Below are 27,092 nucleotides of genomic sequence, written 5' to 3' on the forward strand. Positions count from 1 at the left end.
GATTTAACATCTTTAGGAAAACAGCCCTGATGTTGGGAACAAACATTATGTTGTCATCCAGAGTCACATGTATTTATTTACCCAGCTATAGCACAGTATTTTACATACAGCAGGTTTTTAAAGGACCAAAGATTGTGGCCTGCTTCGTCTTTTCATTTTTGCCAAGGAAAAAATATTGCAAAACACTGGTATTGTCCCGTCCCTATTTATCATAGGACAGAGATTACAAATCAAAATAGATGCTAGAAAATAGGGGTTCTGATTGGTTGTACAACCAATCAGAACCCCTATTTTCTAGCATCTATTTTGATTTGTAATCTCTGTCCGTCAATTAGTTAGGCATAGATTAAACGTCTGTCTGCTCTGAAGAATTAGTGGTGGAGCCTCGTTCACATCTGTGGTCTCTGCCTCTCAGATGGGCCTCACTGACAGAGACAGCTAGATGGCACATACAGCTTTCACCCCGAAACCCATTGGGACTGCAGGCGATTGCCACTCCCACCTAATGGTGATTTTGGTTAAATGATTTTGTCCTTGGGAAGGGCACCATATCTCCTATTTTTTCAACTCCTCTACCTCGTTCCTCTTCCCTCCCTCCCTCTTCTTTTTTCTTCCGTTTCGCCCTCGCTCTTTCTCATTCTCCAACAGTCATCTGCTTATTTTTCTCTGCAATTGCTTTGACCTGCATGCAAGACACAATAAGTTACCAATCATTTGATAACCTTCACAACACCTCAGTTTGCACGGGCTTGATAGAACCACCATTATAATAAGACAGCTTCTAAATGGGTTGTACAAGTACCAGAGTGGTCTTTCTTGAAAACATGTAGGGAAAAGGCTGAATGTGATGCTGATAATGTAAACAGGGGTGAAATTGCTATGTTGTTTCACTCTGTTGGACATTTTAACTCTACGGATAAAGAGCACCACTCCAGTTTCCAAGCTGCTTTCACCGTTCTGTTTCCTCCGTTCAATTCTGTCCCCTTTTCAGTTTTGGGATGATTAGCTCAGTGTTTCACCCTATTTGGTTGCTGTTGATAACATACCAATGAAATAGGCAGAAATTATGTGGAATAAAATGGGGTGCAAGACTAATTTGTAAAAGAGGAAAATCAAATACACTCGTAACAGAGACTAACATCCATGATGTCACAGAGTAACAAACTTCCAGATTTAGCCTGATTGGCAGATCGAACTGTTTTATCTCTAATCTGATTGGGCCATACGTTCCAATTTCAGTTGCTGCATCATTTACCTCTGTTTGTATTTCTCCTTCTGATTTTCTTTTGATTATATATTGGTTTTGGAGAGATGAACCTGGTATATAAATTCCTCTGGGATGAATAGAGAGAGAGAGAGAGCTGTGGAGAACGATGGATAGATAAGAGGAAGACCTGGTTATGGAGTGTGTGCCTGTGTGTTACAGCTGGGGGGGGCTGTCTATTGGTCATTGAGAAGAAAATAAAGTTATGATCCTTCTGCAACCACCCCTTTTCTAATTAACTCAATTATTGATTAATACTTTCCCAAAGCATTTGTAGCTGAAGTTTTACATAATTTCTATCCACAATCCAGTCGCACTGCCGTGACAGAGTATTACTTATGAAAATCGATGTTTGATGGTGCGTCCAATGTTCTATGCATGAATGAACAACATTCATAGCACTTTGCTGTTCAATAGTCTGGGTTGGCAAGTGGAATAACATACCAATACATCTACGATTGCTTTGGAAAACCCACCCCTGAGTAAACAATGGGAAAGCAATCAGTGAGATTATTCTGCATTTAAAATAGCACCTCATTCCCTATATAGTGCACTTCTTTGACCAGGGCAAATAGGGGCTCTGGTCAAAAGTAATGCACTATATAGGGAATAGAGTGTAATTTGGGACCCATTCAGTGAAATTCTGTATGTAGGGACTGTCGCTCGCTCCCTGGGGACTGACTGACTGAGTGGGTGCCAATTAGCCCTGTTGTGTCCTGCTTAGTCTTACGTTGCCATACCTCCAAAATCACCTCCTGCTAGAGGCTTGTAAATGGCCAGTGAGGGCTAACACAGCATGTTTGCGTTCTCTGTCAGACTAATCATGCTTTTATCTGAGTAAAGCCAATGTTCTGAAGCTTTTTCCCTCTCATTGCAGATGTGCTTTGTGAATCTGGACCAGCAGAAGGTGGATCGTCACAACGACAGCTGCATCAAGGTGTGCGGGCTTCTCTCTTCATCTCTCTTCTGCCCCCTACCCATGCTCTCCTCTCTTCCCTCTTTCTTACCCATGCTCTCCTCTTTTCCCTCTCCCATGCTCTCCTCTTTTCCCCTACCCATTTATTTATTAATTTAACTAGGCAAGTCGGTTAAGAACAAATTCTCATTGACAATGACGGCCTACCGGGGAACAGTGGGTTAACTGCCTTGTTCAGGGGCAGAACGACAGATTTTTACCTTGTCAGCTCGGGGACTCAATCCAGCAACCTTTCGGTTACTGGCCCAACACTCTAACCACTAGGCTACCTGCCACCCAATGCTCCTCTCATAACCTCTCTTCCCTCTCCTCCCCCTACCCATGCTCTCCTCTCATATCCTCTCTTCCCTCTCCTCCCCCCTACCGATGCTCTCCTCTCATAACCTCTCTTCCCTCTCCTCCCCCTACCCATGCTCTCCTCTCATAACCTCTCTTCCCTCTCCTCCCCCTACCCATGCTCTCCTCTCATAACCTCTCTTCCCTCTCCTTCCCCCTACCGATGCTCTCCTCTCATAACCTCTCTTCCCTCTCCTCACCCCTACCCATGCTCTCCTCTCATAACCTCTCTTCCCTCTCCTCCCCCTACCCATGCTCTCCTCTCATATCCTCTCTTCCCTCTCCTTCCCCCTACCGATGCTCTCCTCTCATAACCTCTCTTCCCTCTCCTCCCCCTACCCATGCTCTCCTCTCATATCCTCTCTTCCCTCTCCTTCCCCCTACCCATGCTCTCCTCTCATAACCTCTCTTCCCTCTCCTCCCCCTACCCATGCTCTCCTCTCATAACCTCTCTTCCCTCTCCTCCCCCTACCCATGCTCTCCTCTCATATCCTCTCTTCCCTCTCCTCCCCCTACCCATGCTCTCCTCTCATAACCTCTCTTCCCTCTCCTCCCCCTACCGATGCTCTCCTCTCATAACCTCTCTTCCACCTCCTCACCCCTACCCATGCTCTCCTCTCATATCCTCTCTTCCCTCTCCTTCCCCCTACCCATGCTCTCCTCTCATATCCTCTCTTCCCTCTCCTCCGCCCTACCCATGCTCTCCTCTCATAACCTCTCTTCCCTCTCCTCCCCCTACCCATGCTCTCCTCTCATAACCTCTCTTCCCTCTCCTCCCCCTACCGATGCTCTCCTCTCATAACCTCTCTTCCCTCTCCTCCCCCCTACCCATGCTCTCCTCTCATAACCTCTCTTCCCTCTCCTCCCCTACCCATGCTCTCCTCTCTTCCCTCTCCTCCCCCTACCCATGCTCTCCTCTCATAACCTCTCTTCCCTCTCCTCCCCCTACCCATGCTCTCCTCTCATAACCTCTCTTCCCTCTCCCCCCCTACCCATGCTCTCCTCTCATAACCTCTCTTCCCTCTCCTCCCCCCTACCCATGCTCTCCTCTCATAACCTCTCTTCCCTTTCCTCCCCTACCCATGCTCTCCTCTCTTCCCTCTCCCCCCCTACCCATGCTCTCCTCTCATAACCTCTCTTCCCTCTCCTCCCCCCTACCCATGCTCTCCTCTCATAACCTCTCTTCCCTCTCCTCCCCTACCTATGCTCTCCTCTCTTCCCTCTCCTCCCCTACCCATGCTCTCCTCTCTTCCCTCTCCTCCCCTACCCATGCTCTCCTCTCTTCCCTCTCCCCCCCTACCCATGCTCTCCTCTCATAACCTCTCTTCCCTCTCCTCCCCCCTACCCATGCTCTCCTCTCATAACCTCTCTTCCCTCTCCTCCCCTACCCATGCTCTCCTCTCTTCCCTCTCCTCCCCTACCCATGCTCTCCTCTCTTCCCTCTCCTCCCCTACCCATGCTCTCCTCTCTTCCCTCTCCCCCCCTACCCATGCTCTCCTCTCATAACCTCTCTTCCCTCTCCTCCCCTACCCATGCTCTCCTCCCTCCTCCCCTTTCCTCCCCCCTACCCATTAACTCCTCTGCTCCCTCTCTCATCCTCTCGCCTCTTTCGTCTCCTCTCCGCTTGTTCCCCCAGTCTTTCTTAACCATCGTAAACACTGGCTCTGTTGTCATGGATTCAGGATAATTAGCTTGGGTGAGTGGGGTTGATTTGTTTAGGTAATTAGCAGGTTTGTGCTGGTGATGACTGCCTGTGTGACTATCACAGTGACTGTGGGCGACGTCTCTCTTTCCTCTAGAAACTGGCCTCGATCTCTCCAGACCTGCCCAAGCTGGTTGGCTCTCTGAGCGTGCGACAGCCCAAGGTGAACGAGATCCTGCTGCTCGGTGGTTTGGAGACTCCGGACCCCTCTCACCCTCACCAGTACCCCACCCACACACAGGTGAGCACACACACACACACACACACACACACACTTCTTCCTTCTCATTTTATATTGATGGTTTGTTGAGATCCCTCCATCCCAATCCATCCACTGTTTGACTGACTCGTCAGCTCTGAGTATTACATGAGCACACAAGGTAGAACTCATCAATTATTGAATTCTTTCCTTCCTCTGTGTGTGTGTGTGTGTGTGTGTGCGCATGTGTTTGTACCTGTATGCCTGCGTGTGTGTGTGTGTGTTGCCTCCAGGGCCAGAGGTGTACAGATGTGTGCCTGGTCCAGTGTGCTGGGGGCCGGCGGCCCACCAGCATCATCTATGAGATCAACAAGTTCCTGATCGGGCTACAGTGGGGTCAGGAGAGGCAGGGGTCCCAGGGGCGGAAGATGGCAGGGCAGAGGCTGGATGACGACACCAATCGCTCCTTCTCATCCATAGAGGAGGACTTCCTCACTGCCTCAGAACACCTGGGGGATGACAGCGAGGATGACGGCTTACGAAACGGTGATTTTCTCTCATCCTTTTGAATACCCATGTACTGTATTTGAGTTCAATATATTTTACTGACATATGTGGTGAATATGAAAGTAGAGTAATGTAGTCCTATGTGGCTAAATTTGTATAGCATGAGGATAGCAACGGCAGGTTTGTGGGTTTGATCCTGTCGATGTCGATCTCAGTCACTGTTCTAGGTCACTTTCGACAAAAGTGGATGCTAAATGGAATAATCATTTTTTATTTACAAATCTACTAACGCAAAGCACTCATTTTGGGAGGAAAAATCTGGCATTTTTGTAAGGTAATACATTATTCAGTAGCCTACTCTCAAAACAGGTCAGTGTATATGTGCTGATAACAACCTCAATAAGAATCTAAGTTGTTATTGATGTAGTGTTTATTATAGTCTTCAGTATGGAAATCACGAATAGTCTACATGTTCCTTGAAAGCTATTCTTACCACTGAAGATGTCCCTCAACTCGTTTCAAAAGTGAACGACAGGCGCCCAGCCGCTTGTCCTGTTGTTCTCTTGTTCTCTCGTGCCTGTCAGTCTTCATCTGTAAAAACACTTCTCTGTGGCTGGCTGGCTTCGTAGCTCCTTAGTGCGTGTATCCCTTGCATGATCGAGATTAATATACAGAATATGGCCCTGAGCTTGGCTGTGCTTTTCTGCAGTCTCCCCTTATCTATAATTCATCTCGTGTACGCAGAGATGGACAGTATTTCTGTTACATTGTATTTGAAATACGTATTTTAATTACTTCTGTGTATTTTGTCATTTTAATTACATTGGGATGAACTACACTCCAATGTATCTAAATACTGTAATTTATAGTGGTTCACCTATTGTGGCCCCCCTTTCACTGCGTTGGTATCAGAAGTCTGATGGCACTATGGTGTGATAAAAGCATCTGCTAAATGAACTAAATGTATATGTAAAAATGAACAATTGGAAAGCATAATGAGTATTATTCATGAGCTCCACCCCGAAACAATAACCAGAGTGCTTTGCAGTTCATTTTGGTATGTTCATTTTCACATACTGTATACATTACATTTTTGGGTCATTTAGCAGACACACTTATCCAGAGTGACTTGCTCAACTAAGGTAGTTAAACGACATCTTACAGTCATTGCCAGTAAAAACATTTTTGTAACTGTGACTGAGAATTGTGTTTCTGTTCGGGCTGGCACGTGCAAATGTATTTTGGTATTTTAAAATAGAAAATACATGTATTTTATTTAAATACATTACAAAATACAAAAAGTAGTTTATTTGGATACATTGATGTTTATAGTATTTTGTATCTGTATTGTTCTCAGCCCTGCCTGTATGAAATTAGAACCAATACTGTGTGAAGGTTAGCCTCTCCTTTGAGTCAATGTACCAGTAATATTCATAATCAAATAGGTTGTTCTTTTTTACTTTGCATGGGGGTAAGTTAGCCTTTTCCCAGTTCTGTTTGTGTTGTATTGTAGCCTGTGTAGCCAACTCTTATGGCCATTGGTAAGACAGCACAAACTTAACTGGGACCAGCTAGGGTTTGGTTGGTAGCTATAGTCAGGTTTGAGTGGGTAAACGCTGCTCAGTGAAAGTCTGGTGTTATTGCTAGCTTGGTTAAACCAGAGCTGGGTTGTCATTGCTGTTGCTGTGGCACATTGGGAGTTTGATGGAACTATTCTCTAACAGGTCTGGACATGCCTCTCTCTCTCTCTCTCTCTCCCCAATGAGCCAGAGTGCAGTGATGTGGCAGTGGGCTTGGCAGACGCAGCACACAGCGACAGACCTGCGTGTCAGAGGGGACGCCTGGGCCAGAACCAGTGGCAGGACAGCGAGGACTCTGAGGTGACCATTTGCGCCCCCCCAGCCACCAAGAAACAAGGAGGAAGGGCACCGGCGAGAGCTAGCGGTCACCACAATAAGGAGTCGGCCGGCCACTACGCCACCAACCTGGCTGAGTCGGTACTGCAGGACGCCTTCATCCGCCTGTCTCAGGACGAACCGTCTTTCGCCACCGAGGCTGCTGTGAGCATGTCCCCCGGCAGCCACCGCCCCCCCGCCGGCCTCACCAGGACTGGAGCGGAGGAGCCCTCTCGGGCACGCGCCTGCTCTTTCGAGCTGCCTAAGATCGTCATAGTGCAGAGCCCGGATTCTTGCGAGGGCCTGCCGGAGTGGCTGGGTACTCAGGCCTCTCACGTGGCTGTGGAGTATGGTGTTGGTGGTGCTGCCAGACAGGTAACGGCAGAACACGGACCAGAGGTCCATAGCTTCCACCCTACCACCACTACCAGTGGACGCCACCCCAACAAACCCCTGCAGCGGGCCCTGGCATGTGCTGCCAGCGTTATCGGCACCATCTCCAGCCCACAGGTAGCAGAGCAGCTAGCGATGGAGCCAACAGAGGAGGACATGGAGAGAGAGGGACAGAGAGACCCTGAGGGCACTGACTACTCCTTCTCCTCAGCCATGTGCGGTATGGCCCAGGTGGCGGGGGCAGTGGCCGTTGTGGAGCTAGCTGAAGAGGCCGAGGAGGGGGGCTGCGAGTCAGAAGACGACTCCACCACCGAGGTCTACTCAGCCGCCTCCGTGGGACTCCTATCTGCAGCACAGGCCTCCACGGCCGTCACTCTTCACTGCAGCGTTGCTGAGGGAACCAGCATCGAGGCCTTCCGCACCAGCATCGCTGAAGTTCTTCACAAGGAGGCAGCAGGGGTGCTGGCTCAGCCCCAGGACTACAAGAGTGTGGCCCACCTACTGGAGTCCACCCACAACAGGATCGTGGATGGCATCACGTCTCCCAAAAAGTCCTATCTGGACAAGATGGATGAGACTGAGGTGGACGATTTCATCAGCGAGGTGGCCAATGGCCTCTTCAAGCACGCATTTGAGAAAGCGAAAAAGAAAAGAGAGCTAGAAGGCCCGGGCAAAGACGTCCCTGATATCCAGGGCTTTCTGCAGGAGAGCGTGAGCAATGTGCTCTTCGACGTCCTTTGTCTCACTTCAAAGCGGATTGGTGACATTTCTAAATGTGATATAGGGTCGTTTGACAGACAAGAGGATGATATCGGCTCCAGGGACTATGAGGCGGCCGCCACCACCAAGGAACCATTAAGTCAATTACAGCGCTTCGTCGGCTCCAGCCAGCCCGATAATTGTGAAGCCCACTGGGCAGAGAAGACGCCCATCTACTCTGCGATAATGGAGGACAAATATGGACTCGAGGAGAGCGAGAGCGAACCTTATGGGTCTCACAGCTCGCCACATATCAGACAGCAGCAGCAGCTCAGACAAGCTCCGACGAAAGTCTCGTCCTCTACTAAGGACTGCTATGACCTCCAGGGCCAGCAGGCCAGAGGAAACATCAGAGAGCCTTTTACAGAGAGCTTACCCCACCAGGTCTCTTCATCCCTGGGCACAGAGAAAAGATGGAGAGCCAGTACGGACAGCAGACAGTCTTCTCTGACCCCTCAGTCCTCTTTTAGCTCCTCCACCACAGAGGCCTTGGTCTGCCTAAAGATGGACTCAGAGTCCAGAACTACCCCCGTCAACTACTTCGCTGATGACCTGGCCACCACCGTGGTCTCAATGGCCACTGAGCTGGCCGCCATCTGCCTGGAGAACTCCAGCGGGAAGCAGCCGTGGTTCTGTGCCTTGAAGGGCGCAGCCGGCTACTACCCCGAGGGGGGCTACCTGCTGCCCTCTTGTTGCACGGCCCTCCGCAGAAAGGAGGGCCAGAACGGCGGTGTGGCATCCAAAAAGCACCGGCCGCCACGCCTCAGTGAGATCAAGAGGAAGACGGAGGAGCAGCCCGAGTTGATGGAGTGCCTGGTCAACCGCGTGGTGGATGAGACCGTCAACCTAGACGACATGCCCCAGACTCTTGACCCATTCGCACTCTTTGCCTCCGAGGTCACCGCCCGCATCATGAACTGCCCCGAGCTCAACGTAGTTGACACCTCCAAGCCCGGCCAGCAGACCCGCAGCCGGCTGCAGTGCGAGCGGTGGAGCCGGGGCAAGGCCGCCAGCTACGAAAGCATCCCAGAGGAGGACGCAGGCCCCCCGGGTACCCCCAACACCCTGGGCCCTGGCAGCCGGCTGGGCCAGAACCTGAGCAGGGGAGGCTCCATCTCTAAGCAGTCCAGCTGCGAGAGCATTACGGATGAGTTCTCCCGCTTCATGGTGAACCAGATGGAGATGGAGGGCCGGGGTTTTGACCTGCTCCTGGACTACTACGCCGGGCAGAATGCCAGCAGCATCCTGGCGGCAGCCGTGCAGCAGGCAGCCACTAAGAAGAACGGCCACCTCAATGTGAGGACCACCTCCTGTCTGTCCAAGCAGTCCAGTACGGAGAGCATCACGGAGGAGTTCTACAGGTTCATGCTCAAAGACATGGACATGGAGAGCAAAGACTACAGTATGGGCAGAACTAAAGAGTGGAGCAACAGCCTATTGCCTCCATCTCCCAGAACCCTCTTCTGTATCCGTCAGTCCTCCGTGCCGGACAGACGTTTCTCAGACTCCAGGCTGACCGTCAACTCGCCCATCAAGGCCAACTCCTTTGATGGCTTCGTCCGCAATGTGCACGGGGACACGCTCAACATCTACCCCACCAACTCGGTGCAGGTGTCTGCCACGGGCCTCTGCAAGTCTGACTCATGTCTGTACCAGAGGGGCCAGACTGACCAGATCACTGACATGCTGATCCACGAGACCTGGTCCAGCTCCATTGAGTCCCTGATGCGGAAGAACAAGATCATTGCGGACCCGGAGGACAGCATTGACCTAGTGGATGCAGAGTCCCAGACCCACATGCTGCAGTATGCCAACCGCCTGGCCGCAGACATCGTGGAAACCGGGAAGTCTGTCCTACAGGAAGGGGATGGAGCCGGAGGAGGGGGCATGGTGGGGCGACAACAACACATGCCCGTGGGGGAGAGGAGGAGAGGCTTCAAACAGTCCCGCCCTGGCTGCACCCGGAGCAGAGCCAGCCAGGAGCAACCAGGAGGGGGCGGAGACAGCACATGTACAGCAGCGGGTCCCCCCATCAGGGGCCCCAGGGAGGTCCCTGTACCGGTGATCCACATCGAGACAGATCAGAGGGACGATCCGGAGTCTGGGAATCCGGTGGAAAGGGCCTGGCATCACCCCTGGGACCCAGCGCCCCCTGAGGGGACAGCCCAGTGGCGCGCTGAGAGGGCCTCAGTGAGCCACAGCAGGTAAGCTCTCTCTCAGTGAGTGATTCCCCTGTGAGTCAATCGCACCCTCAAAGAAAGAGACATGGTAGTATCTTTCCATAGTCCTCCTTGGAAATTATTTTCCAAAACACCAAAACACCTTGAATTGTGACCGAATGTGTTTATAAATCAAAAATCATCCATGAGTTGTTAAACTCTTTATAGTGTTGGGTATCAGAGACCCAGCCACATAATGGCTTATACTGCATCCACAGAGAGAACGTAGTCTATTGTGAAAGTCTCTGTGGTTATACACACCCACAGCCAGGTTATGAGTCATGTTTCTGTGTTGGAGGCTACAGCTTTTATCTAAAGCTAACCTTGATCTTCAAGGTGGCATAGACATGCCTCTAGTCACGACATACTGCAGATACTCATAAACACTCATACAAATGTAACAGTGTAGGTTCCGTCCCTCTCTTCGCCCCAACCCGGGCTCGCACCAGGGACCCTTGCACACATCAACAACTGACACCCCACGAAGCAACGTTACCCATCGCGCCACAAAAGCCGCGGCCCTTGCAACGCAAGGGGAAACCCTACTTCAAGTCTCAGAGCGAGTGACGTCACTGATTGAAATACTATTAGCGCGCACCACCGCTAACTAACTAGCCATTTCACATCGGTTACACAAACACACACACATATATATACACTCCCCCATATGCTCACGAGGGGCGCAGCGGTCTAAGGCACTGTATCTCAGTGCTAGAGGTGTCACTACAGACACCCTGGTTCGAATCCAGGCTATATCACAACCGGCCGTGATTGGGAGTCCAAAAGGGCGGCGCACAATTGGCCCAGCGTCGTCTGGGTTTGGCCGGTGTCGGCTGTCATTGTAAATAATAATTTTTTCTTAACTGACTTGCCTAGTTAAATAAAGGTTAAATAAATAAATATGTATTTGGACAGTAAAGTAACATTTTTTTTTTCTCTATACTCCAGCATTTTAGATATTTCATATTAGGCGAGAGTACAGAATGTCAGCTTTTAGTTGAGGGGATTTTCATTCATATCTGTTTTACAGTTTAGAAATGAAAGTACTTTATATATCTAGTCCCCCATTTGAAGAATTCACAAGTATTTGGATACATTCACTTGTATTAAAGTAATCAAAATGTTGGTATTTGGTCCCGTATTCCTTGCAGGCAATGATTACATGAAGCTTGTGACTACAAAATTGTTGGATGCATTTGCGGTTTGTTTTGGTTGTGTTCTGGATTTGGACAATTCCAAGCTAACAGAATGATGCTCAGATTTGTTTCTTTAAAATGTATTTCAAACAAAAAGCAAAGGTTTGTGCTGTCATTCTGTTACCAAACTTTGCATCTGCACTGTTCTTCAAGTAAATGTTTTATTTTTTACATTTTCTGTGGAAATTGTTGGAAGTCATCCTTGTGCATATGGTTTGTTTAACTTTGCAATAATAGTTTTTTGTTTTTCTGTTACCATGGAATTGCCCGTTATGTTTTGCCCAATATGAACTGAATGGTGAATCATATTTTGTGCCATTTTGGAGTCACTTTTATTGTAAGTAAGAATAGAAGATGTTTCTGAACACTTCTACATTCATGTGGATGCTACCATGATTATGGATAATCATGAATGAATCGTGAATAATGATGAATGAGAAGGTTACAGAGGCATAAAGATCATAGCCCCCAAAAATTCTGACCTCCCCAGTTATTGGTAATCTCCCTAATCATCTCCCTAATCATTATTCATGATGAAACATCTTATCTACTTAATTAGAAAGAAAAGTACTGCTGTCATCATTCAGGTACTGGCAAAACATAACCCAAAACACAACCAAAACAAACTGTAAATGCATCCAGCGAGTTTGTAAAGTCACAAGATTGATTTAGTCATTGCGTGCAAGGAATATGTGACTAAACTTTTGACTAATTTATAGTGGAACTGACAGCGTTTGAATTACTTTGCAGATATGCAACCGACAATCATAATATCAGTAAAAAAATATCAAATTCCCAGTTTATTCTTCAAAACCAACTTTATAAGAGTAAAAAAAAAGTAAAGTAAAAAAATAATAATAAGTAAAAAAAAAAAATATTCATAACGTACAGTAAGCCATTTTTGGCAGAATATATGGATGCAGTACAATGCATGATTATATGGATGCAGTACAATGCATGATTTTAAAATATTTATATCAGGTTGTAAATCACAGCTTGCCTCATACATCGTTTGCTGCCTCCACCCATTTAGGATGCACTGTTTCAGTTTCAATGACTCAAAAACGGACGGCTGTAACTAAAGCTGGAAATGTCAATATAATCAAACTCGCAAGGACAATGATCACAAGCTAGTTATAACTTGGCTAATAGGCTAGCACACGTGTCAAACACAAGGCCCGTGGGCCGAATAGGACACACAAGCTAGTATGAATTAGTCAACAGTTGAGTAATCTACTTTATGAAATTACTGCCTGATGCGCTGGCATCAGTGAATTCAACTTCAGTGGGCGCTGCTTTCGTGTGTCCCGCTTCTTACAGCGTGCAGCGGAGGGAAAGTGTCAAATGTGGCTGTCTGGCTTCGGTTTTGCTTGACAATGAATAACCAAAAAACTAAACCTGCAACAAAACACAATGCAAAGGAGAAACGTGTAGGCCTATTATAACAGAGCAGTAGCCTAGGCTGGCTACTCAACTATAATACATGTTGAGTGCACCATACAGCAATGCTGCACTCAACCACACCGATGATCCATGCTGTGCAAAAACAATGAAAAACATGTTTTAATTTTAAATGTTACAACAACCTACAGCTACCTTTTTGTTATTTGGAGTTATTAAATACTTTTTGATTAAGGTCACATTATATTATGCACATATACAAGCAGGGAAGCAAAAGCTGGAAAAATATTATTTCTATATACAGCATCCTATGGACTTAACGTTAACTGGACATTATAAAGGGAGATATTTTTTCAAATAAAACTATGGCCAGTTTGGGTCGCAATTGCACACCTGGCCTGCGAATTCATTGTGTTTTTCAATATGGCCCATGCGCTGATTGAGTTTGACACGCTGGGCTAGCGTATATATTTATTTAGCAAGCTAAAAACACAGAGCCTAACGTTAGCTATCTGCTGGGAGGATGTCATGTCATTGGAGGTATGGGTGACGACTGACTTTTTCCCCTCATATCGTTTTTCGGTGGCTACAGCTAGAGATGCAAGAGTCATTTGGTTAGCCAGCAAGAAATATGAATCGCTTTGCTATGATGAACGTGAACGACTGTTATACACAGATCGTTTTTACATTTGTATTTATTTAACTAGGCAAGCCAGTTAATAACACATTTTATTTCCAATGACGGTCTAGGAACAGTGGGTTAACTGCCTTGTTCAGAACGACAGATTTCTACCTTGTCAGCTCGGGGGTTCGATCTAGCAACCTTTCGGTTACTAGTCCAACGCTCCAAAATGACACAATACATTATCTACCATTCATTTCTATTAGGAACAAAAAAAATCTGAAATACAACCAAAACAAACAGGAAATGTATCCAACAAATGTGTAGAGTCACAAACTTGATGTAGTCATTCATTGTGTGCTAGGAATATGGAACCAATACACACATACGGTGCGTTCAGAAAGTATTCAGACCCCTTGACTATTTCCACATTTTGTTACGTTACAGCATTATTCTTAAATTTATTAAATTGTTTTTTTTCTCATCAACCTAAACACAATAACCCATAATGACAAATCAAAACTGGTTTTTAGAAAATTTAGCAAATTTATAAAACATAAAAAACTGAAATATCACATTTACATTGGTATTCAGACCATTTACTCAGTACTTTGTTGAAGCACCTTTGGCAGCTATTACAGCCTCAAGTCTTTTTGGGAATGACGCTACAAGCTTGGCATGCCTGTATTTGGTGAGTTTCTCCCATTCCTCTCTGCAGATCCTCCCAAGCTCTATCAGGTGTGATGGGGAGTGTTACTGCACAGCTATTTTCAGGTCTCTCCAGAGATGTTCGATTTGGTTCAAGTCCGGGCTTTGGCTGGGCCACTCAAGGGCATTCAGAGACTTGTCCCGAAGCCACTCCTGCGTTGTCTTGGCTGTGTGCTTAGGGCCGTTGTCCTGTTGGAAGGTGAACTTTCGCCCCAGTCTGAGGTCCTATGGAGCAGGTTTTCATCAAGAATCTCTCTGTACTTTGCTCCGTTCATCTTTCCCTCGATCCTGACTAGTCTCCCAGTCCCTGTCACCGAAAGAAAATCCCCACAGCATGATGCTGCCACCACCATGCTTCACCGTAGGGATGGTGCCAGGTTTCCTCCAGAAGTGACTCTTGGCATTCAGGCCAAAGAGTTCAATCTTGGTTTTATCAGAACAGAGAATCTTGTTTCTCATGGTCTGAGAGTCTTTAGGTGCCTTTTCGCAAACTTCAAGTGGGCTGTCATGTGCCTTTTACTGAGGAGTGGCTTCCGTCTGGCCACTCTACCATAAAGGCCTAATTGGTGGAGTGCTGCAGAGATGTAAGAGTGACCATCGGGTTCTTGGTGACCTCCCTGACCAAGGCCCTTCTCCCCCAGTTTGGCCTGACGGCCAGCTCTAGAAAGAGTCTTGGGGGTTCCAACCTTCTTCCATTTAAGAATGATGGAGGCCACTGTGTTCTTGGAGACCTTCAATGCTGCCGACATATTTTGGTACCTGTCCCCAGATCTGTGCCTCGACACAGTCCTGTCTCGGATCTCTCCGGACATTTCGTTCGACATGCACTTTCAACTGTGGGACCTTAGACAGGTGTGTGCCTTTCCAAATCATGTTCAGTGAATTGAATTTACCACAGGTGGACTCCAATCGAGTTGTAGAAACATCTCGAGGATGATCAAAGTTTTTTAGGTTTAATACATTTGCAAACATTTCTAAAAACCTGTTATCGCTTTGTCATTATGGGGTATTGTGTGTGTAGATCAGGATTTTTTTATTTATTTAATCGATTTTAGAATAAGGTTGTAACGTAACAAAATGTGGAAAATGCCAAGGGGTCTGAATACTTTTCCAAATGCACTGTATAATGGGGGGACTATGTATGAAAAGTGCTGTACTTTCTAAACGGCTCACCAGATATAAGTGAAAATACCCTCAAATTAAAGCTGACGGTCTGAACATTAACCTCATAGTCATGGTTTGATTTCAAATCCACACTTTTGGAGTGTAGATCCAAAATAGGTAAAAATGCTTCACTGTCCCAATAATAATGGAGGGCACTGTAAAAGGTGACATTCTGTACTGTCGCCTCAAAGGAAACATTGGATCTCAAATAAAAAATAAAGAATTCCCTTTCCAAATACATATGGAGACGAGTGTATGCCACACATACAGTATATTGTGTATATAAGAGACACAGACTACATACAGCAGTGGCATCATATTGTCCTGTAATTTGGGTCTGACATTTCACTCAGAGGTCAATTGTGTAACAGGGACTCAGTAAGGTGAGAAGATTCACACAGACCTTCTTGGTAAAGTGAGAGTGGCCTTTAGGGGGGCAGTGAAACATGGATATATACACACTGCAGGGAGGCCTGGTATTGGAAGAGTTGGGCACCACAAGGAGAAGGTTACAGAAAACTTCCAATGTACTTCAAATCAAATGTATTTATATAGCCCTTCTTACATCAGCTGATATATCAAAGTGCTGTACAGAAACCCAGCCTAAAACCCCAAACAGCAAGCAATGCAGGTGTAGAAGCACAGCGGCTAGGAAAAACTCCCTAGAAAGGCCAAAACCTAGGAAGGAAGCTAGAGAGGAACCAGGCTCTGAGGGGTGGCCAGTCCTCTTCTGGCTGTGCCGGGTGGATATTATAACAGAACATGGCCAAGATGGTCACTTTATTGGTATTCCAGCATCTTGAGCTCATCAGCTAAGCGACAAACATTTACAGACCAAGTTGACATAGACGACAACACAAGGTCGCACAAATAGGTAGAGCAGATCAAATATAAAATTACGTGTTTAGAAAGGAAAATAAACAATGGGGTTGAAATACTTTGGAGGTTATTTACAAATGTTGATACTTCAGAAAAAAATCTTGTATCATATACAGGTAACTGCCAAAATAAAAGAAAGACCAATGGGGCGTTTGGCCACCACATGCCAGAACAGCTTCAGTGCACCTTGGGATAGATTCTAAACTCTATCGGAGGGATGTGACACTATTCTTCCACGAGAAATTCCATCATTTGGTGCTTTGTTGATTGTGGTGGAAAACGCTGACTCAGGCGGTGCTCCAGAATCACCCATAAGTGTTCAATTGGGTTTTGATCTGGTGACTGAGATGGCTATGGCATATGGTTTACATAGTTTCAATGCTCATCAAACCATTCAGTGACCCTCCGTGCCCTGTGGGATGGGGGAATTGTCATCCTGTGGACCCCAGGAAGAGTAGCTGATGATTTTGCAGCGGCTAATCGGGATTCTAGTAAATACCAAATATGAGGGCATAGCCATGGTAGCCAAAATAATGGCCAGCCAAACATTTTTATACATGACCCTAAGCATGGTGGGATGTTAATTGCTTAATTAACTCAAGAACCACACCTGTGTGGAAGCACCTGCTTTCAATATACTTTGTATCCCTCATTTACTCAAGTGTTTCCATTATTTTGTCAGTTACCTCTAGATTGGATTGATACATGCAATAAATAAGATGAAAAGGAAAAGAGATGGAAGAGATTATTATATTTAGGCTGCTAAAGGATTGCTGGGTTTGCTGGTTTTTCACGTAACACGTAATAAACTCCAATTAGGAAACGAGTCATCTGCATCTTTTTATTTTTTACTTAACCTTTATTTAACTAGACAAGTCAGTTGAGAACAAATTCTTATTTACAATGATGGCCTACCAAAAGGCCTCCTTCTGGGATGGGGGCTGGGATTAAAAATATAAATAAATTAAATAAAAATATAGGACAAAACACACATCACAACAAGAGAGACAGCACAACACTACATAAAGAGAGAGCTAAGACAGCACCATAGCATGGCAGCAAAACATGACAACACAGCATGGTAGCAACACAACATGAAAACAACATCGTAGCAACACAACTTGGCAGCAGCACAACATGGTAGCAGCACAAAACATGGTACAACCATTATTGGGCACAGACAACAGCACAAAGGGCAAGAAGGTAGAGACAATAATACATCACGCAAAGCAGCCACAACTGTCTGTAAGAGTGTCCATGATTGAGTCTTTGAATGAAGAGATTGAGATAAAACTGTCCAGTTTGAGTGTTTGTTGCAGCTCGTTCCAGTCGCTAGCTGCAGCGAATTGAAAAGATGAGCGACCCAGGGATGTGTGTGCTTTGGGGAACTTTAACAGAATGTGACTGACAGAACGGTATTGTATGAGGAGGATGAGGGTTGCATCAGGTATCTCCGACAGGGGGAGTGAAGCCTAAGAGGATTTTATAAATAAGCATCAACCAATCAACCAGTGGGTCTTGCGCCAGGTATACAGATATGGCCAGTTTACAGAGTAGTAATGAGTGCAGTGATGTGACTTATAAGGAGCATTGGTGGCAAATCTGATGGCCGAATGGTAAAGAACATCTAGCCGCTCGAGAGCACCCTTACCTGCCAATCTATAAATTACGTCTCCGTAATCTAGCATGGGTAGCATGGTCATCTGAATCAGGTTAGTTTGGCAGATGGGGTGAAAGAGGAGCAATTACGATAGAGGAAACCACGTCGAGATTTAACCTTAGCCTGCAGCTTGAATATGTGCTGAGATAAGGACAGTGTACTGTTAGCCATACTCCCAAGTGCTTGTATGAGGTGGCTACTTCAAGCTCTAAACCCTCAGAGGTAGTAATCACACCAGTGGGTGACCACATGAGCTAAGGTACCAGTCAAACTTTTGGACACACCTACTCATTCAAGGGTTTTTATTTATTTTTACTATTTTCTACATTGTAGAATAATAATAGTGAAGACATCATTCTCTCAACCAGCTTCACCTGGAATGCTTGTCCAACAGTCTTGAAGGAGTTCCCACATATCCCACATATGCTGAGCATATGCTGCTGTTGGGTTATTGTCCTGTTGAGAAACAAATGATTGTCCCACTAAGCGCAAACCAGATGGGATGGCGTATCACTGCAGAATGCTGTGGTAGCCATTCTGGTTAAGTGTGCCTTGAATTCTAAGTAAATCACCAACAGTGTCACCAGCAAAGCATCCCCACACCATCCCACCTCCTCCTCCATGCTTCACGTTGGGAACCACACGTCACAACACAACTGATTAGCTGAAATGCATTAAGAAGGAAAGAAATTCCACAAATTAACATTTAACAAGGCACACCTGTTAATTGAAATGCATTCCAGGTGACTACATCATGAAGCTGGTTGAGAGAATGTCAAGATTGTGTGCAAAGCTGTCATCAAGGTAAAGGGTGGCTACTATGAAGAATCTCAAATTTAAAATACATGATTCCATATGTGTTATTTCATAATTTTGATGTCTTCACTATTATTCTACAATGTAGAAAATAGTAAAATAAAGAAAAACCCTGGAATGAGTAGGTGTGTCCAAACTTTTGACTGGTACTGTATGTTTTGCAGGTGTTCAGAACAAAACGGGCAGAGAAAGCTTGCTGGACACTAAGAAAGCCTTGTTGTGGATAATGAGGGCTGAAGTAGATATTTCAGATAGAGGGGAGTGAGGCCTAAGAGGGTTTTATAAATTAGCATCAACCAGTGGGGTGACGGGTATACAGAGATGACCAGTTTACAGAAGAGTATAGAGTGCAGTGATGTGTCCTTTAAGGAGCATTGGTGGCAAATCTGATGGCCGAATGGTAAAGAACATTTAGCCGCTCCAGAGCACCCTTACCTGCCGATCTAAAAATTACGTCTCCGTAATCTAGCATGGGTAGGTCATCTGAATCACGATTAGTTTGGCAGCTGGGGTGAAAGAGGAGCGATTACGATAGAGGAAACAGAGTTTAGATGTAACTTTAATCTGCACCTTTGATATGTGCTGAGAGAAGGACAGTGTACCGTCTAGCCATACTCCCAAGTACCTGTATGAGGTGACTACCTCAAGCTCTAAACCCTCAGAGGTAGTATTCACACCTGTGGGGAGAGGGGCATTCTTCTTACTAAACCACATGACCTTTGTTTTGGAGGTGTTCAGAACAAGGTTAAGGGCAGAGAAAGCTTGTTGGACACTAAGAAAGCTTTGTTGTTGAGCGTTTAACACAAAATCCTGGGATGGGCCAGCTGAGTATAAGACTGTTCCATCTGCATATAAATGGATGAGAGAGCTTCCTACTGCCTGAGCTATGTTGTTGATGTAAATTGAGAAGAGCGTGGGGCCTAGGATTGAGCCTTGGGGTTCACCCTTGGTGACATGCAGTGGCTGAGACAACAGATGTCCTGACTTTATACTTTATACTCTCTTTGAGAGAGGTAGTTAGCAAACCAGGCCGAAGACCACTCAGAGACACCAATACTCCTTAGCCGGCCCACAACAATGGAATGGTCTACCGTATCAAAAGCTTTGGCCAAGTCAATAAAAATAGCAGCACACCATTGCTTAGAATCAAGGGCAATGGTGACATCATTGAGGACCTTTAAGGTTGCAGTGACACATCCATAACCTGAGCAGAAACCAGATTGCATACCAGAGAGAATACTATAGACATCAAGAAAGCCAGTCAGTTGATTATTGACAAGGTTTTCCAACACTTTTGAAATAGGCTTATAACAGTTAGGATCATCTTAATCTCCCCCTTTAAATACAGGACAAACCGTGGCTGTGATCACTAAAGTCATTACAGAAAACACCAGACTGATACCTGTCAGGATTATTTGTGAGGATAACATCGAGGAGAGTAGCCTTTTCTGGGTGTTTGGAGTCATACCTTGTGGGATTGGTAATAATCTGAGAAAGATTTAGGGTGTCTCATTGCTTTAGGACTTGATCAGGTGGTTTAAGCATGTCGCAGTTTAGGTCACCTAGCAGGACAAATTCAGACTTAGTGTAAGGGGCCAGGAGAGAGTTTACGCCAGGTAGGGTACAGGCCGGTGCTGATGGAGGACGATAACACCCAGCAACAGTCGACAAAAACCAGCAAATCAAATTGTTTGGGGACAGCCTTGGTGGAGACAACTGAGCACTGAAGGTGATCCTTGGTAAAGATTGCCACTCCCCCACCTTTGGAAGATTTGTCTTGCCGAAAAAGGTTATAACCAGAAAGGTTAACATCAGTATTCAAAACACTCTTTCTTAACCACATCTCAGTAATGACCAACACATCCTGAATTGGAGCTGTGAACCCACACTTTCATTTTAGGTGATAAGCTTCTAGTGTTAACATGCAGAAAACCCAGGCTTTTACGAGAGCAGAAATCCATGAAACAGATATCAGAGCACAAATCAGAATTGGGGCTAGCAACAGTAGATGGGCCATGGTGTACATGCACATTTCCAGATATCATCAACAGTAATACAATCATGTCACGGCAGAGGACATGGATAGCTCTGCAGTGTTGATTTATGACATTTGAATGTGCGTTAGATGGCAACAAGATCATATTATACAGCAATTTCATCAGGTGACATGAATACAAAGCCGGCGAGGGGGGTTTAGAATAGGATGGGAGGCCAAAAGTCTGTGTAACCAATAGAGAGTCAGAGTCCCGAGTGTGGGAACAAACATAGTCTGTCCCACGGTTGGGTAAAGAAAGTTTGTAGTCAACAAAGCATGCAGGAGTCATGAGGCAAATAGCAAAATGCACAAGAAAAAATATATAACGACTTGGATCTAGCCATTGTAAGTTCAGAGTCACTCGCCCCAACAGTGCCTGTGTGCTGGAGGTGAGCGAAAGCTCGAGAGTGTGGGAGGAGTGGGGTCGGGGTACCTTTCCCAGACAGGGGAAGACGACCAGGGCAGACGTTGAACAGATCGCCAGGTGAGTCTTTCCCTTTTGGAAATGTGAGGTTCATTGACATTGACAAACAACACCTTAACCCACTATGGGAATCTGGTAGCTTTCAATCATCTAATCAGGATTTAAATTCATCAGTTCCTCTGTTGCATTAAAAAAAACAGCCAACACTACAGCCTTTCATTTCCTTATTTATTTGTGGTTAATTTGGATAGGTACAAATACAAAAAATCCTTTACACACTAAAGGACCTGGGTTATCCACCCTCTATAAAAGGGGCACAGATTTTAAAAAGGCCAATACTTGGTGGTGGGGGGTTGTATGTAATATGTGATGAGCAAGTTTCATTGGCCCAACACAAATGTCAAATGTGTATAGTCACAGTACATAGCACACTTTAAAAAAAACTGCATTCTATAATCAATAATTTTACAATCTGTATCCCAAGAAAAAAGTATGGAACCAAATCAACCAATGAGGGGGAAGATCACATCAGAGGTGTTGAGCTCCTCCCAGTCTCCCAGCCTATCACACCATACAGTGCCTTGCAAAAGTATTCATCCCCCTTGGCATTTTTCCTATTTTGTTGCATTGTAATTTAAATTGATTTTTATTTGGATTTAATGTAATGGACATACACAAAACAGTAAAAATTGGTGAAGTGAAATGAAAAAAATTACTTGTTTCAAAAAATGTTAAAAAATAAACAACGGAAAAGTGGTGCGTGCATATGTATTCACTCCCTTTGCTATGAAGCCCTTAAATAAGATCTGGTGCAACCAATTACCTTCAGAAGTCACATAATTAGTTAAATAAAGTCCACCTGTGTGCAATCTAAGTGTCACATGATCTGTCACAAGATCTCAGTATATATACACCTGTACTGAAAGGCCCCAGAGTCTGCAACACCACTAAGCAAGGGACACCGCCAAGCAACAAAGAGACCAAAGATAACCCTGAAGGAGCTGCAAAGCTCCACAGCGGAGATTGGAGTATCTGTCCATAGGACCACTTTAAGCCGTACACTCCACAGAGCTGGGCTTTACAGAAGAGTGGCCATAAATTGTTTGGTGTTTTCCAAAAAGCATGTGGGAGACACCCCAAACATATGGAAGAAGGTACTCTGGTTAGACGAGACTAAAATTGAGCTTTTTGGCCATCAAGGAAAACGCTGTCTGGTGCAAACCCAGCACCTCTCATCCCCCCAAGAACATCATCCCCACAGTGAAGCACAGTGTTGGCAGCATCATACTGTGGGGATGATTTCATCGGCAGGGACTGGGAAACTGGTCAGAATTGAAGGAATGATGGATGGTGCTAAATACAGGGAAATTCTTGAGGGAAACCTGTTTCAGTCTTCAAGAGATTTGAGACTGGGATGGAGGTTCACCTTCCAGCAGGACAATGACCTAAGCATACATTTAAATGTCTTGAAATGGCCTAGTCAAAGCCCAGACCTCAATCTAATTGAGAATCTGTGGTATGACTTAAAGATTGCTGTACACCAGCGGAACCCATCCAACTTGAATGAGCTGGAACAGTTTTGCCTTGAAGAATGGACAAAAATCCCAGTGGCTAGATGTACCAAGCTTATAGAGACATACCCCAAGAGACTTGCAGCTGTAATTGCTGCAAAAGGTGTCTCTAACAAAGTATTTACTTTTGGGGGGGTGAATAGTTATGCACGCTCAAGTTCTGTTTTTTTGTCTTATTTCTTGTTTGTTTCACAAGAAAAAATATTTTGCATCTTCAAAGTGGTAGGCATGTTGTGTAAATCAAAAGATAAAACGCCCCAAAAAATCAATTTTAATTCCAGGTTGTAAGGCAACAAAATAGAAAAAAATGCCAAGGGGGGTGAATACTTTCGCAAGCCACTGTATGTACACTCTTTGAAAAAAATGGCTAACTAGAACCATAAAAGGTTCCTACAGGTACAGCCTGTTAGAACACTTTAAGGACAATTCTTTCTAAGAGTGTATACAGTGGTTGACCCTGCTGTTTGCTCTCCCCAGCTTTGAGAGAGACAAGACGGCAGTGCCCTCTGTGCCCGCTGCAGTACCCGCTGTAGATGAACGAAACAAGCGCTCTCTGAGTGCTAGCAGTGAGGACAGCTCAGAAAGCTGGTCCCAGATCGCCCCTGATGACGACCCCCACGAGGAGACCAGTAGTTTTATCCAGCTGAGCGAGGGGTCAGTAACCGTAGGAACCAACCGCTGCTCCGTCCTATCATGCACCGCTCCTAGCACTCCTACCGCTACTACCGCCCTCGGGGTCCGTCGCCCTCTCATCAGCCCATTGCTGCTCACTCTTTGCTGTCCTGTGCCAGTCTTCGGCCTTTGCTGCTGCAGTGGAATAGCTGTCTGCCTGGGGGCTTTCCGCTCGCTGGCAGAGAGCTCACCTAGTGCACTGAGCCCCACTCCTTAACAAGCGTGGTGTGGAGCTCTTGGGGCCTGCAGCCTGCGCTGAAATATAGTCAGAGAGAGTGGGGCTGCAGCCGCGCTAGCATAGGTATGATGTCACACTGCTTTTCACATATCAAACGCCCACAGAACATTAGCTTTATCATTCCCTGCTTCAGCTAGTGCCATTTCTCAGTTCCACAAGCTAGTCTCATACTGACACACAGCCAAGCCAAAAGACTGAGGTAGCAAGTCTATAACTGGCATTCCTCTAAGCCAGGAGAAATGAGACCAGGGTATAGATAACAAAGAGTGGGATGGATAAGTTTGTAGGCTCCAGAGGACTAGGAGGAGGGCTGTGTGGCTGGCTGGCTTCAGCTTAACAGTAGTGGGGATGAAATGTGCACTGCTTTAACCTGCCAGCGCAGACAGCTGTGGCAGAAACAAACACCTGGTCGCTGTTGCCTTCCTCTCCACCTGACCACCTCATCCCCGATTAACTCCACTGCTGACACTGGACATGATCGCCCACTCCGCCCGACTTCTCAATCGTTCCACACCCCCCATCTCCACACGGAAGGGCCCATTGCCAGTCAGGTTCTCTGCCAGCCCAGCCACCCTGCAGCTGCTCTTTCTATGTTAATCACCAGCTAATGAACAACATTGCTCGCTTCACTGCAGCTCCTTATTGTTCCCTTCACAAGTCACTGATTGTGTCACCTTTCAAGAGACAGGATATGAGTTTTGGTTCTGTTTGGATTTGCAGGAACGGGAACAGCAGCACATCTAGCCTGGGTCTGGCAGACTTGGAGGGCTTCTCTGACATCCCCAGTCAGAGCACAGTGAACAGGTAGCTGATAACTCCTAACAACATGCAAACACTCCTACAACACAGCGCTGAGGCTTTAAACAAGGCCCTTTGAACAGGAGAATGCAGTCTCATTGGCTCCAGTCTGATTCTCTCTAGTCTCTACCATGGTAATGAAGTGTGTACTTGTTCACCACCTCATGAAGAGATCATTTTACATTTACATTTTAGTCATTTAGCAGACGCTCTTATCCAGAGCGACTTACAGTAGTGAATACATACATTTCATTTCATGCATTTTTTTTTATATTTTGTACTGGCCCCCCGTGGGAATCGAACCCACAACCCTGGCGTTGCAAACACCATGCTCTACCAACTGAACCACAGGGAAGACTGTGGCTCAACCGATGTAGGAAATGTGGTGGATGATCCATCCGGCTAGCTACCCCATGCTTACACTAATTAAATGTTTTTAAATCCATGACAGGGAGTAAGTAAATTCACGCCCACTGCTAGACTAAATAAGTGTTTGCCCCCCCAAAAATGTTAAGGAAATTAAACATTCAGGACAGAACAAATAGGTATGGAGAAGGATTAAGATTGATAGAAAGGTGAAAAATATGACATTTTCCTTTTTCTTCCTTTGTTTTTAGAGTGTTATCCCATACTGAAAAAAAACTGATGCTTAGTAAATCTGGTCTAAGGGTAGAATGTGAAAAAATCAGAACGCGACCTACTGTATTGTCTTAATGGTCATGTTCTCTGTCCTCAGTGAGAAGGCAGAGAAGGGTCACCTAAGGGAGAGCAAGGAGAACGTAAACGGTGAGTAGTGTCACCTTGTTTTACACACACACACACACACACACTACATCACTCAACTCTCTCTGTCTCCCCTACTGTCTCATCTTTGTTCTCATTTGTTTTCGCAATAACTTCTATTCAGCCTCTTCACAACCTCTTCACTGTAAGATCTCTACACACTCAATATTCTATGAATATTCTAACTCAAATGTCGTAAATATATCACTGCTTTATCTCTGCTGTGGTGCCAGTTAAACATTTTAGTTCAATATAGCGGCATTGTATGCAGTGTTGGGGAAGCTACACTGAAAATATAGTTTACCAAGCTACAAATTACTTCACACTGGAATAAGTTAAACTTCAATAAAGTTACCCTTAATAAAAATATAGCTTACTTAACTAAAGTGACTTAGAAAAAGTAGTTCACTACATCCCTTAACTACTTCGTGAGAAATTGCTGTACCAGTCAAAAGTTTGGACACACCTACTCATTCAAGGGTTTTCTGCATTGTAGAATTATAATGAAGACATCAAAACTATGAAATAACACAAATGGAATCATGTAGTAACCAAAAAAGTGTTAAAGAAACTAAATATATTTTAGATTTTTCAATGTAGCCACCCTTTGCCTTGATGACAGCTTTGCATTCTCTCAACCAGCTTCATGAGGTAGTCACCTGGAATGCTTTTCCAACAGTCTTGAAGGAGTTCCCACATATGCTGAGCACTTGTTGGCTGTTTTTCATTCACTCTACAGTCCAACTCATCCCAAACCATCTCAATTGGGTTGAGGTCGGGTGATTGTGGAGGCCAGGTCATCTGATGCAGCACTCCATCACTCTCCTTCTTGGTCAAATAGCCCTTACACAGCCTGGAGGTGTGTTGGGTGATTGTCCTGTTGAAAAACAAATGATAGTCCCACTAAGCACAAACCAGGTAGGATGGTGTATCGCTGCAGAATGCTGTGGTAGCCATGATGGTTAATTGTGCCTTGAATTCTAAATACATCACTGACAGTGTCACCGGCAAAGCACCCCCAAACCATCACACCTCCTCCTCCATGCTTAACTGTGCAAACCAGTAAATGCGGAGATCATCCGTTCACCTACTCTGCGTCTCACAAAGACACGGCGGTTGGAACCAAAAATCTCAAATTTGGACTCATCAGACCAAAGGACAGTTTTCCACCGGTCTAATGTCCATTGCCCATGTTTCTTAGCCCAAGCAAGTCTCTTCTTATTATTGGTGTCCTTAAGTAGTGGTTTCTTTGCAGCAATTTGACCATGAAGGCCTGATTCATGCAGTCTCCTCTGAATAGTTGATGTTGAGATGTCTGTTACTTGAACTCTGTGAGGTGCAATCTGAGGTGCAGTTAATTGCCGATTTCTGAGGCTGGTAACTCTAATGAACTTATCCTCTGCAGCAGATGTAACTTTGGGTCTTCATTTCCTGTGGCGGTCTTCATGTGAGCCAGTTTAATCATAGTGCTTGATGGTTTTTGCGACTGCACTTGAAGAAACTTTCAAAGTTCTTGACATTTTCCGCATTGACTGACCTTCATGTCTTTAAAGTAATAATTCCACAAAAAACATTTAACAAGCCATACCTGTTAATTGAAATGCATTCCAGGTGACTACCTCATGAAGCTGGTTGAGAGAATGCTAAGAGAGTGCAAACCTGTCATCAAGGCAAAGGGTGACTACTTTGAAGAATCTCAAATCTAAAATATATTTTCATTTGTTTGACACTTTTTTGGTTACTACATGATTCTATGTGTTATTTCATAGTTTTGATGTCTTCACTATTATTCTACAATGTATAAAATAGTAAAAATTAAGAAAAACCCTTGAGGTGTGTCCAAACTTATGACCGGTACTATATATCTAAATCTGA

At 45.4% G+C, this 27,092-nt stretch overlaps 1 protein-coding gene across 3 annotated transcripts in view; it reads left to right on the forward strand.

The window, feature by feature from the left end:
• Nucleotides 1–27,092, forward strand: part of LOC115206163 (A-kinase anchor protein SPHKAP) — a 44,897-nt gene that overhangs the window by 15,350 nt on the left and 2,455 nt on the right. For 2 of the 3 annotated variants that reach the window (XM_029772813.1, XM_029772814.1), the window contains exons 4-10: nucleotides 2,142–2,201; nucleotides 4,376–4,519; nucleotides 4,771–5,023; nucleotides 6,755–10,235; nucleotides 23,204–23,380; nucleotides 24,357–24,440; nucleotides 25,171–25,220. In XM_029772813.1, coding sequence (XP_029628673.1) covers nucleotides 2,142–2,201; nucleotides 4,376–4,519; nucleotides 4,771–5,023; nucleotides 6,755–10,235; nucleotides 23,204–23,380; nucleotides 24,357–24,440; nucleotides 25,171–25,220 — 4,249 coding nt within the window. The remainder of the gene's footprint in view (nucleotides 1–2,141; nucleotides 2,202–4,375; nucleotides 4,520–4,770; nucleotides 5,024–6,754; nucleotides 10,236–23,203; nucleotides 23,381–24,356; nucleotides 24,441–25,170; nucleotides 25,221–27,092) is intronic. The other variant, XM_029772815.1, reaches the window with a different exon arrangement.

The sequence above is a fragment of the Salmo trutta genome, chromosome 13 (genome assembly GCF_901001165.1).
Source record: "Salmo trutta chromosome 13, fSalTru1.1, whole genome shotgun sequence".
In the NCBI taxonomy this organism is placed as follows: domain Eukaryota; kingdom Metazoa; phylum Chordata; class Actinopteri; order Salmoniformes; family Salmonidae; genus Salmo; species Salmo trutta.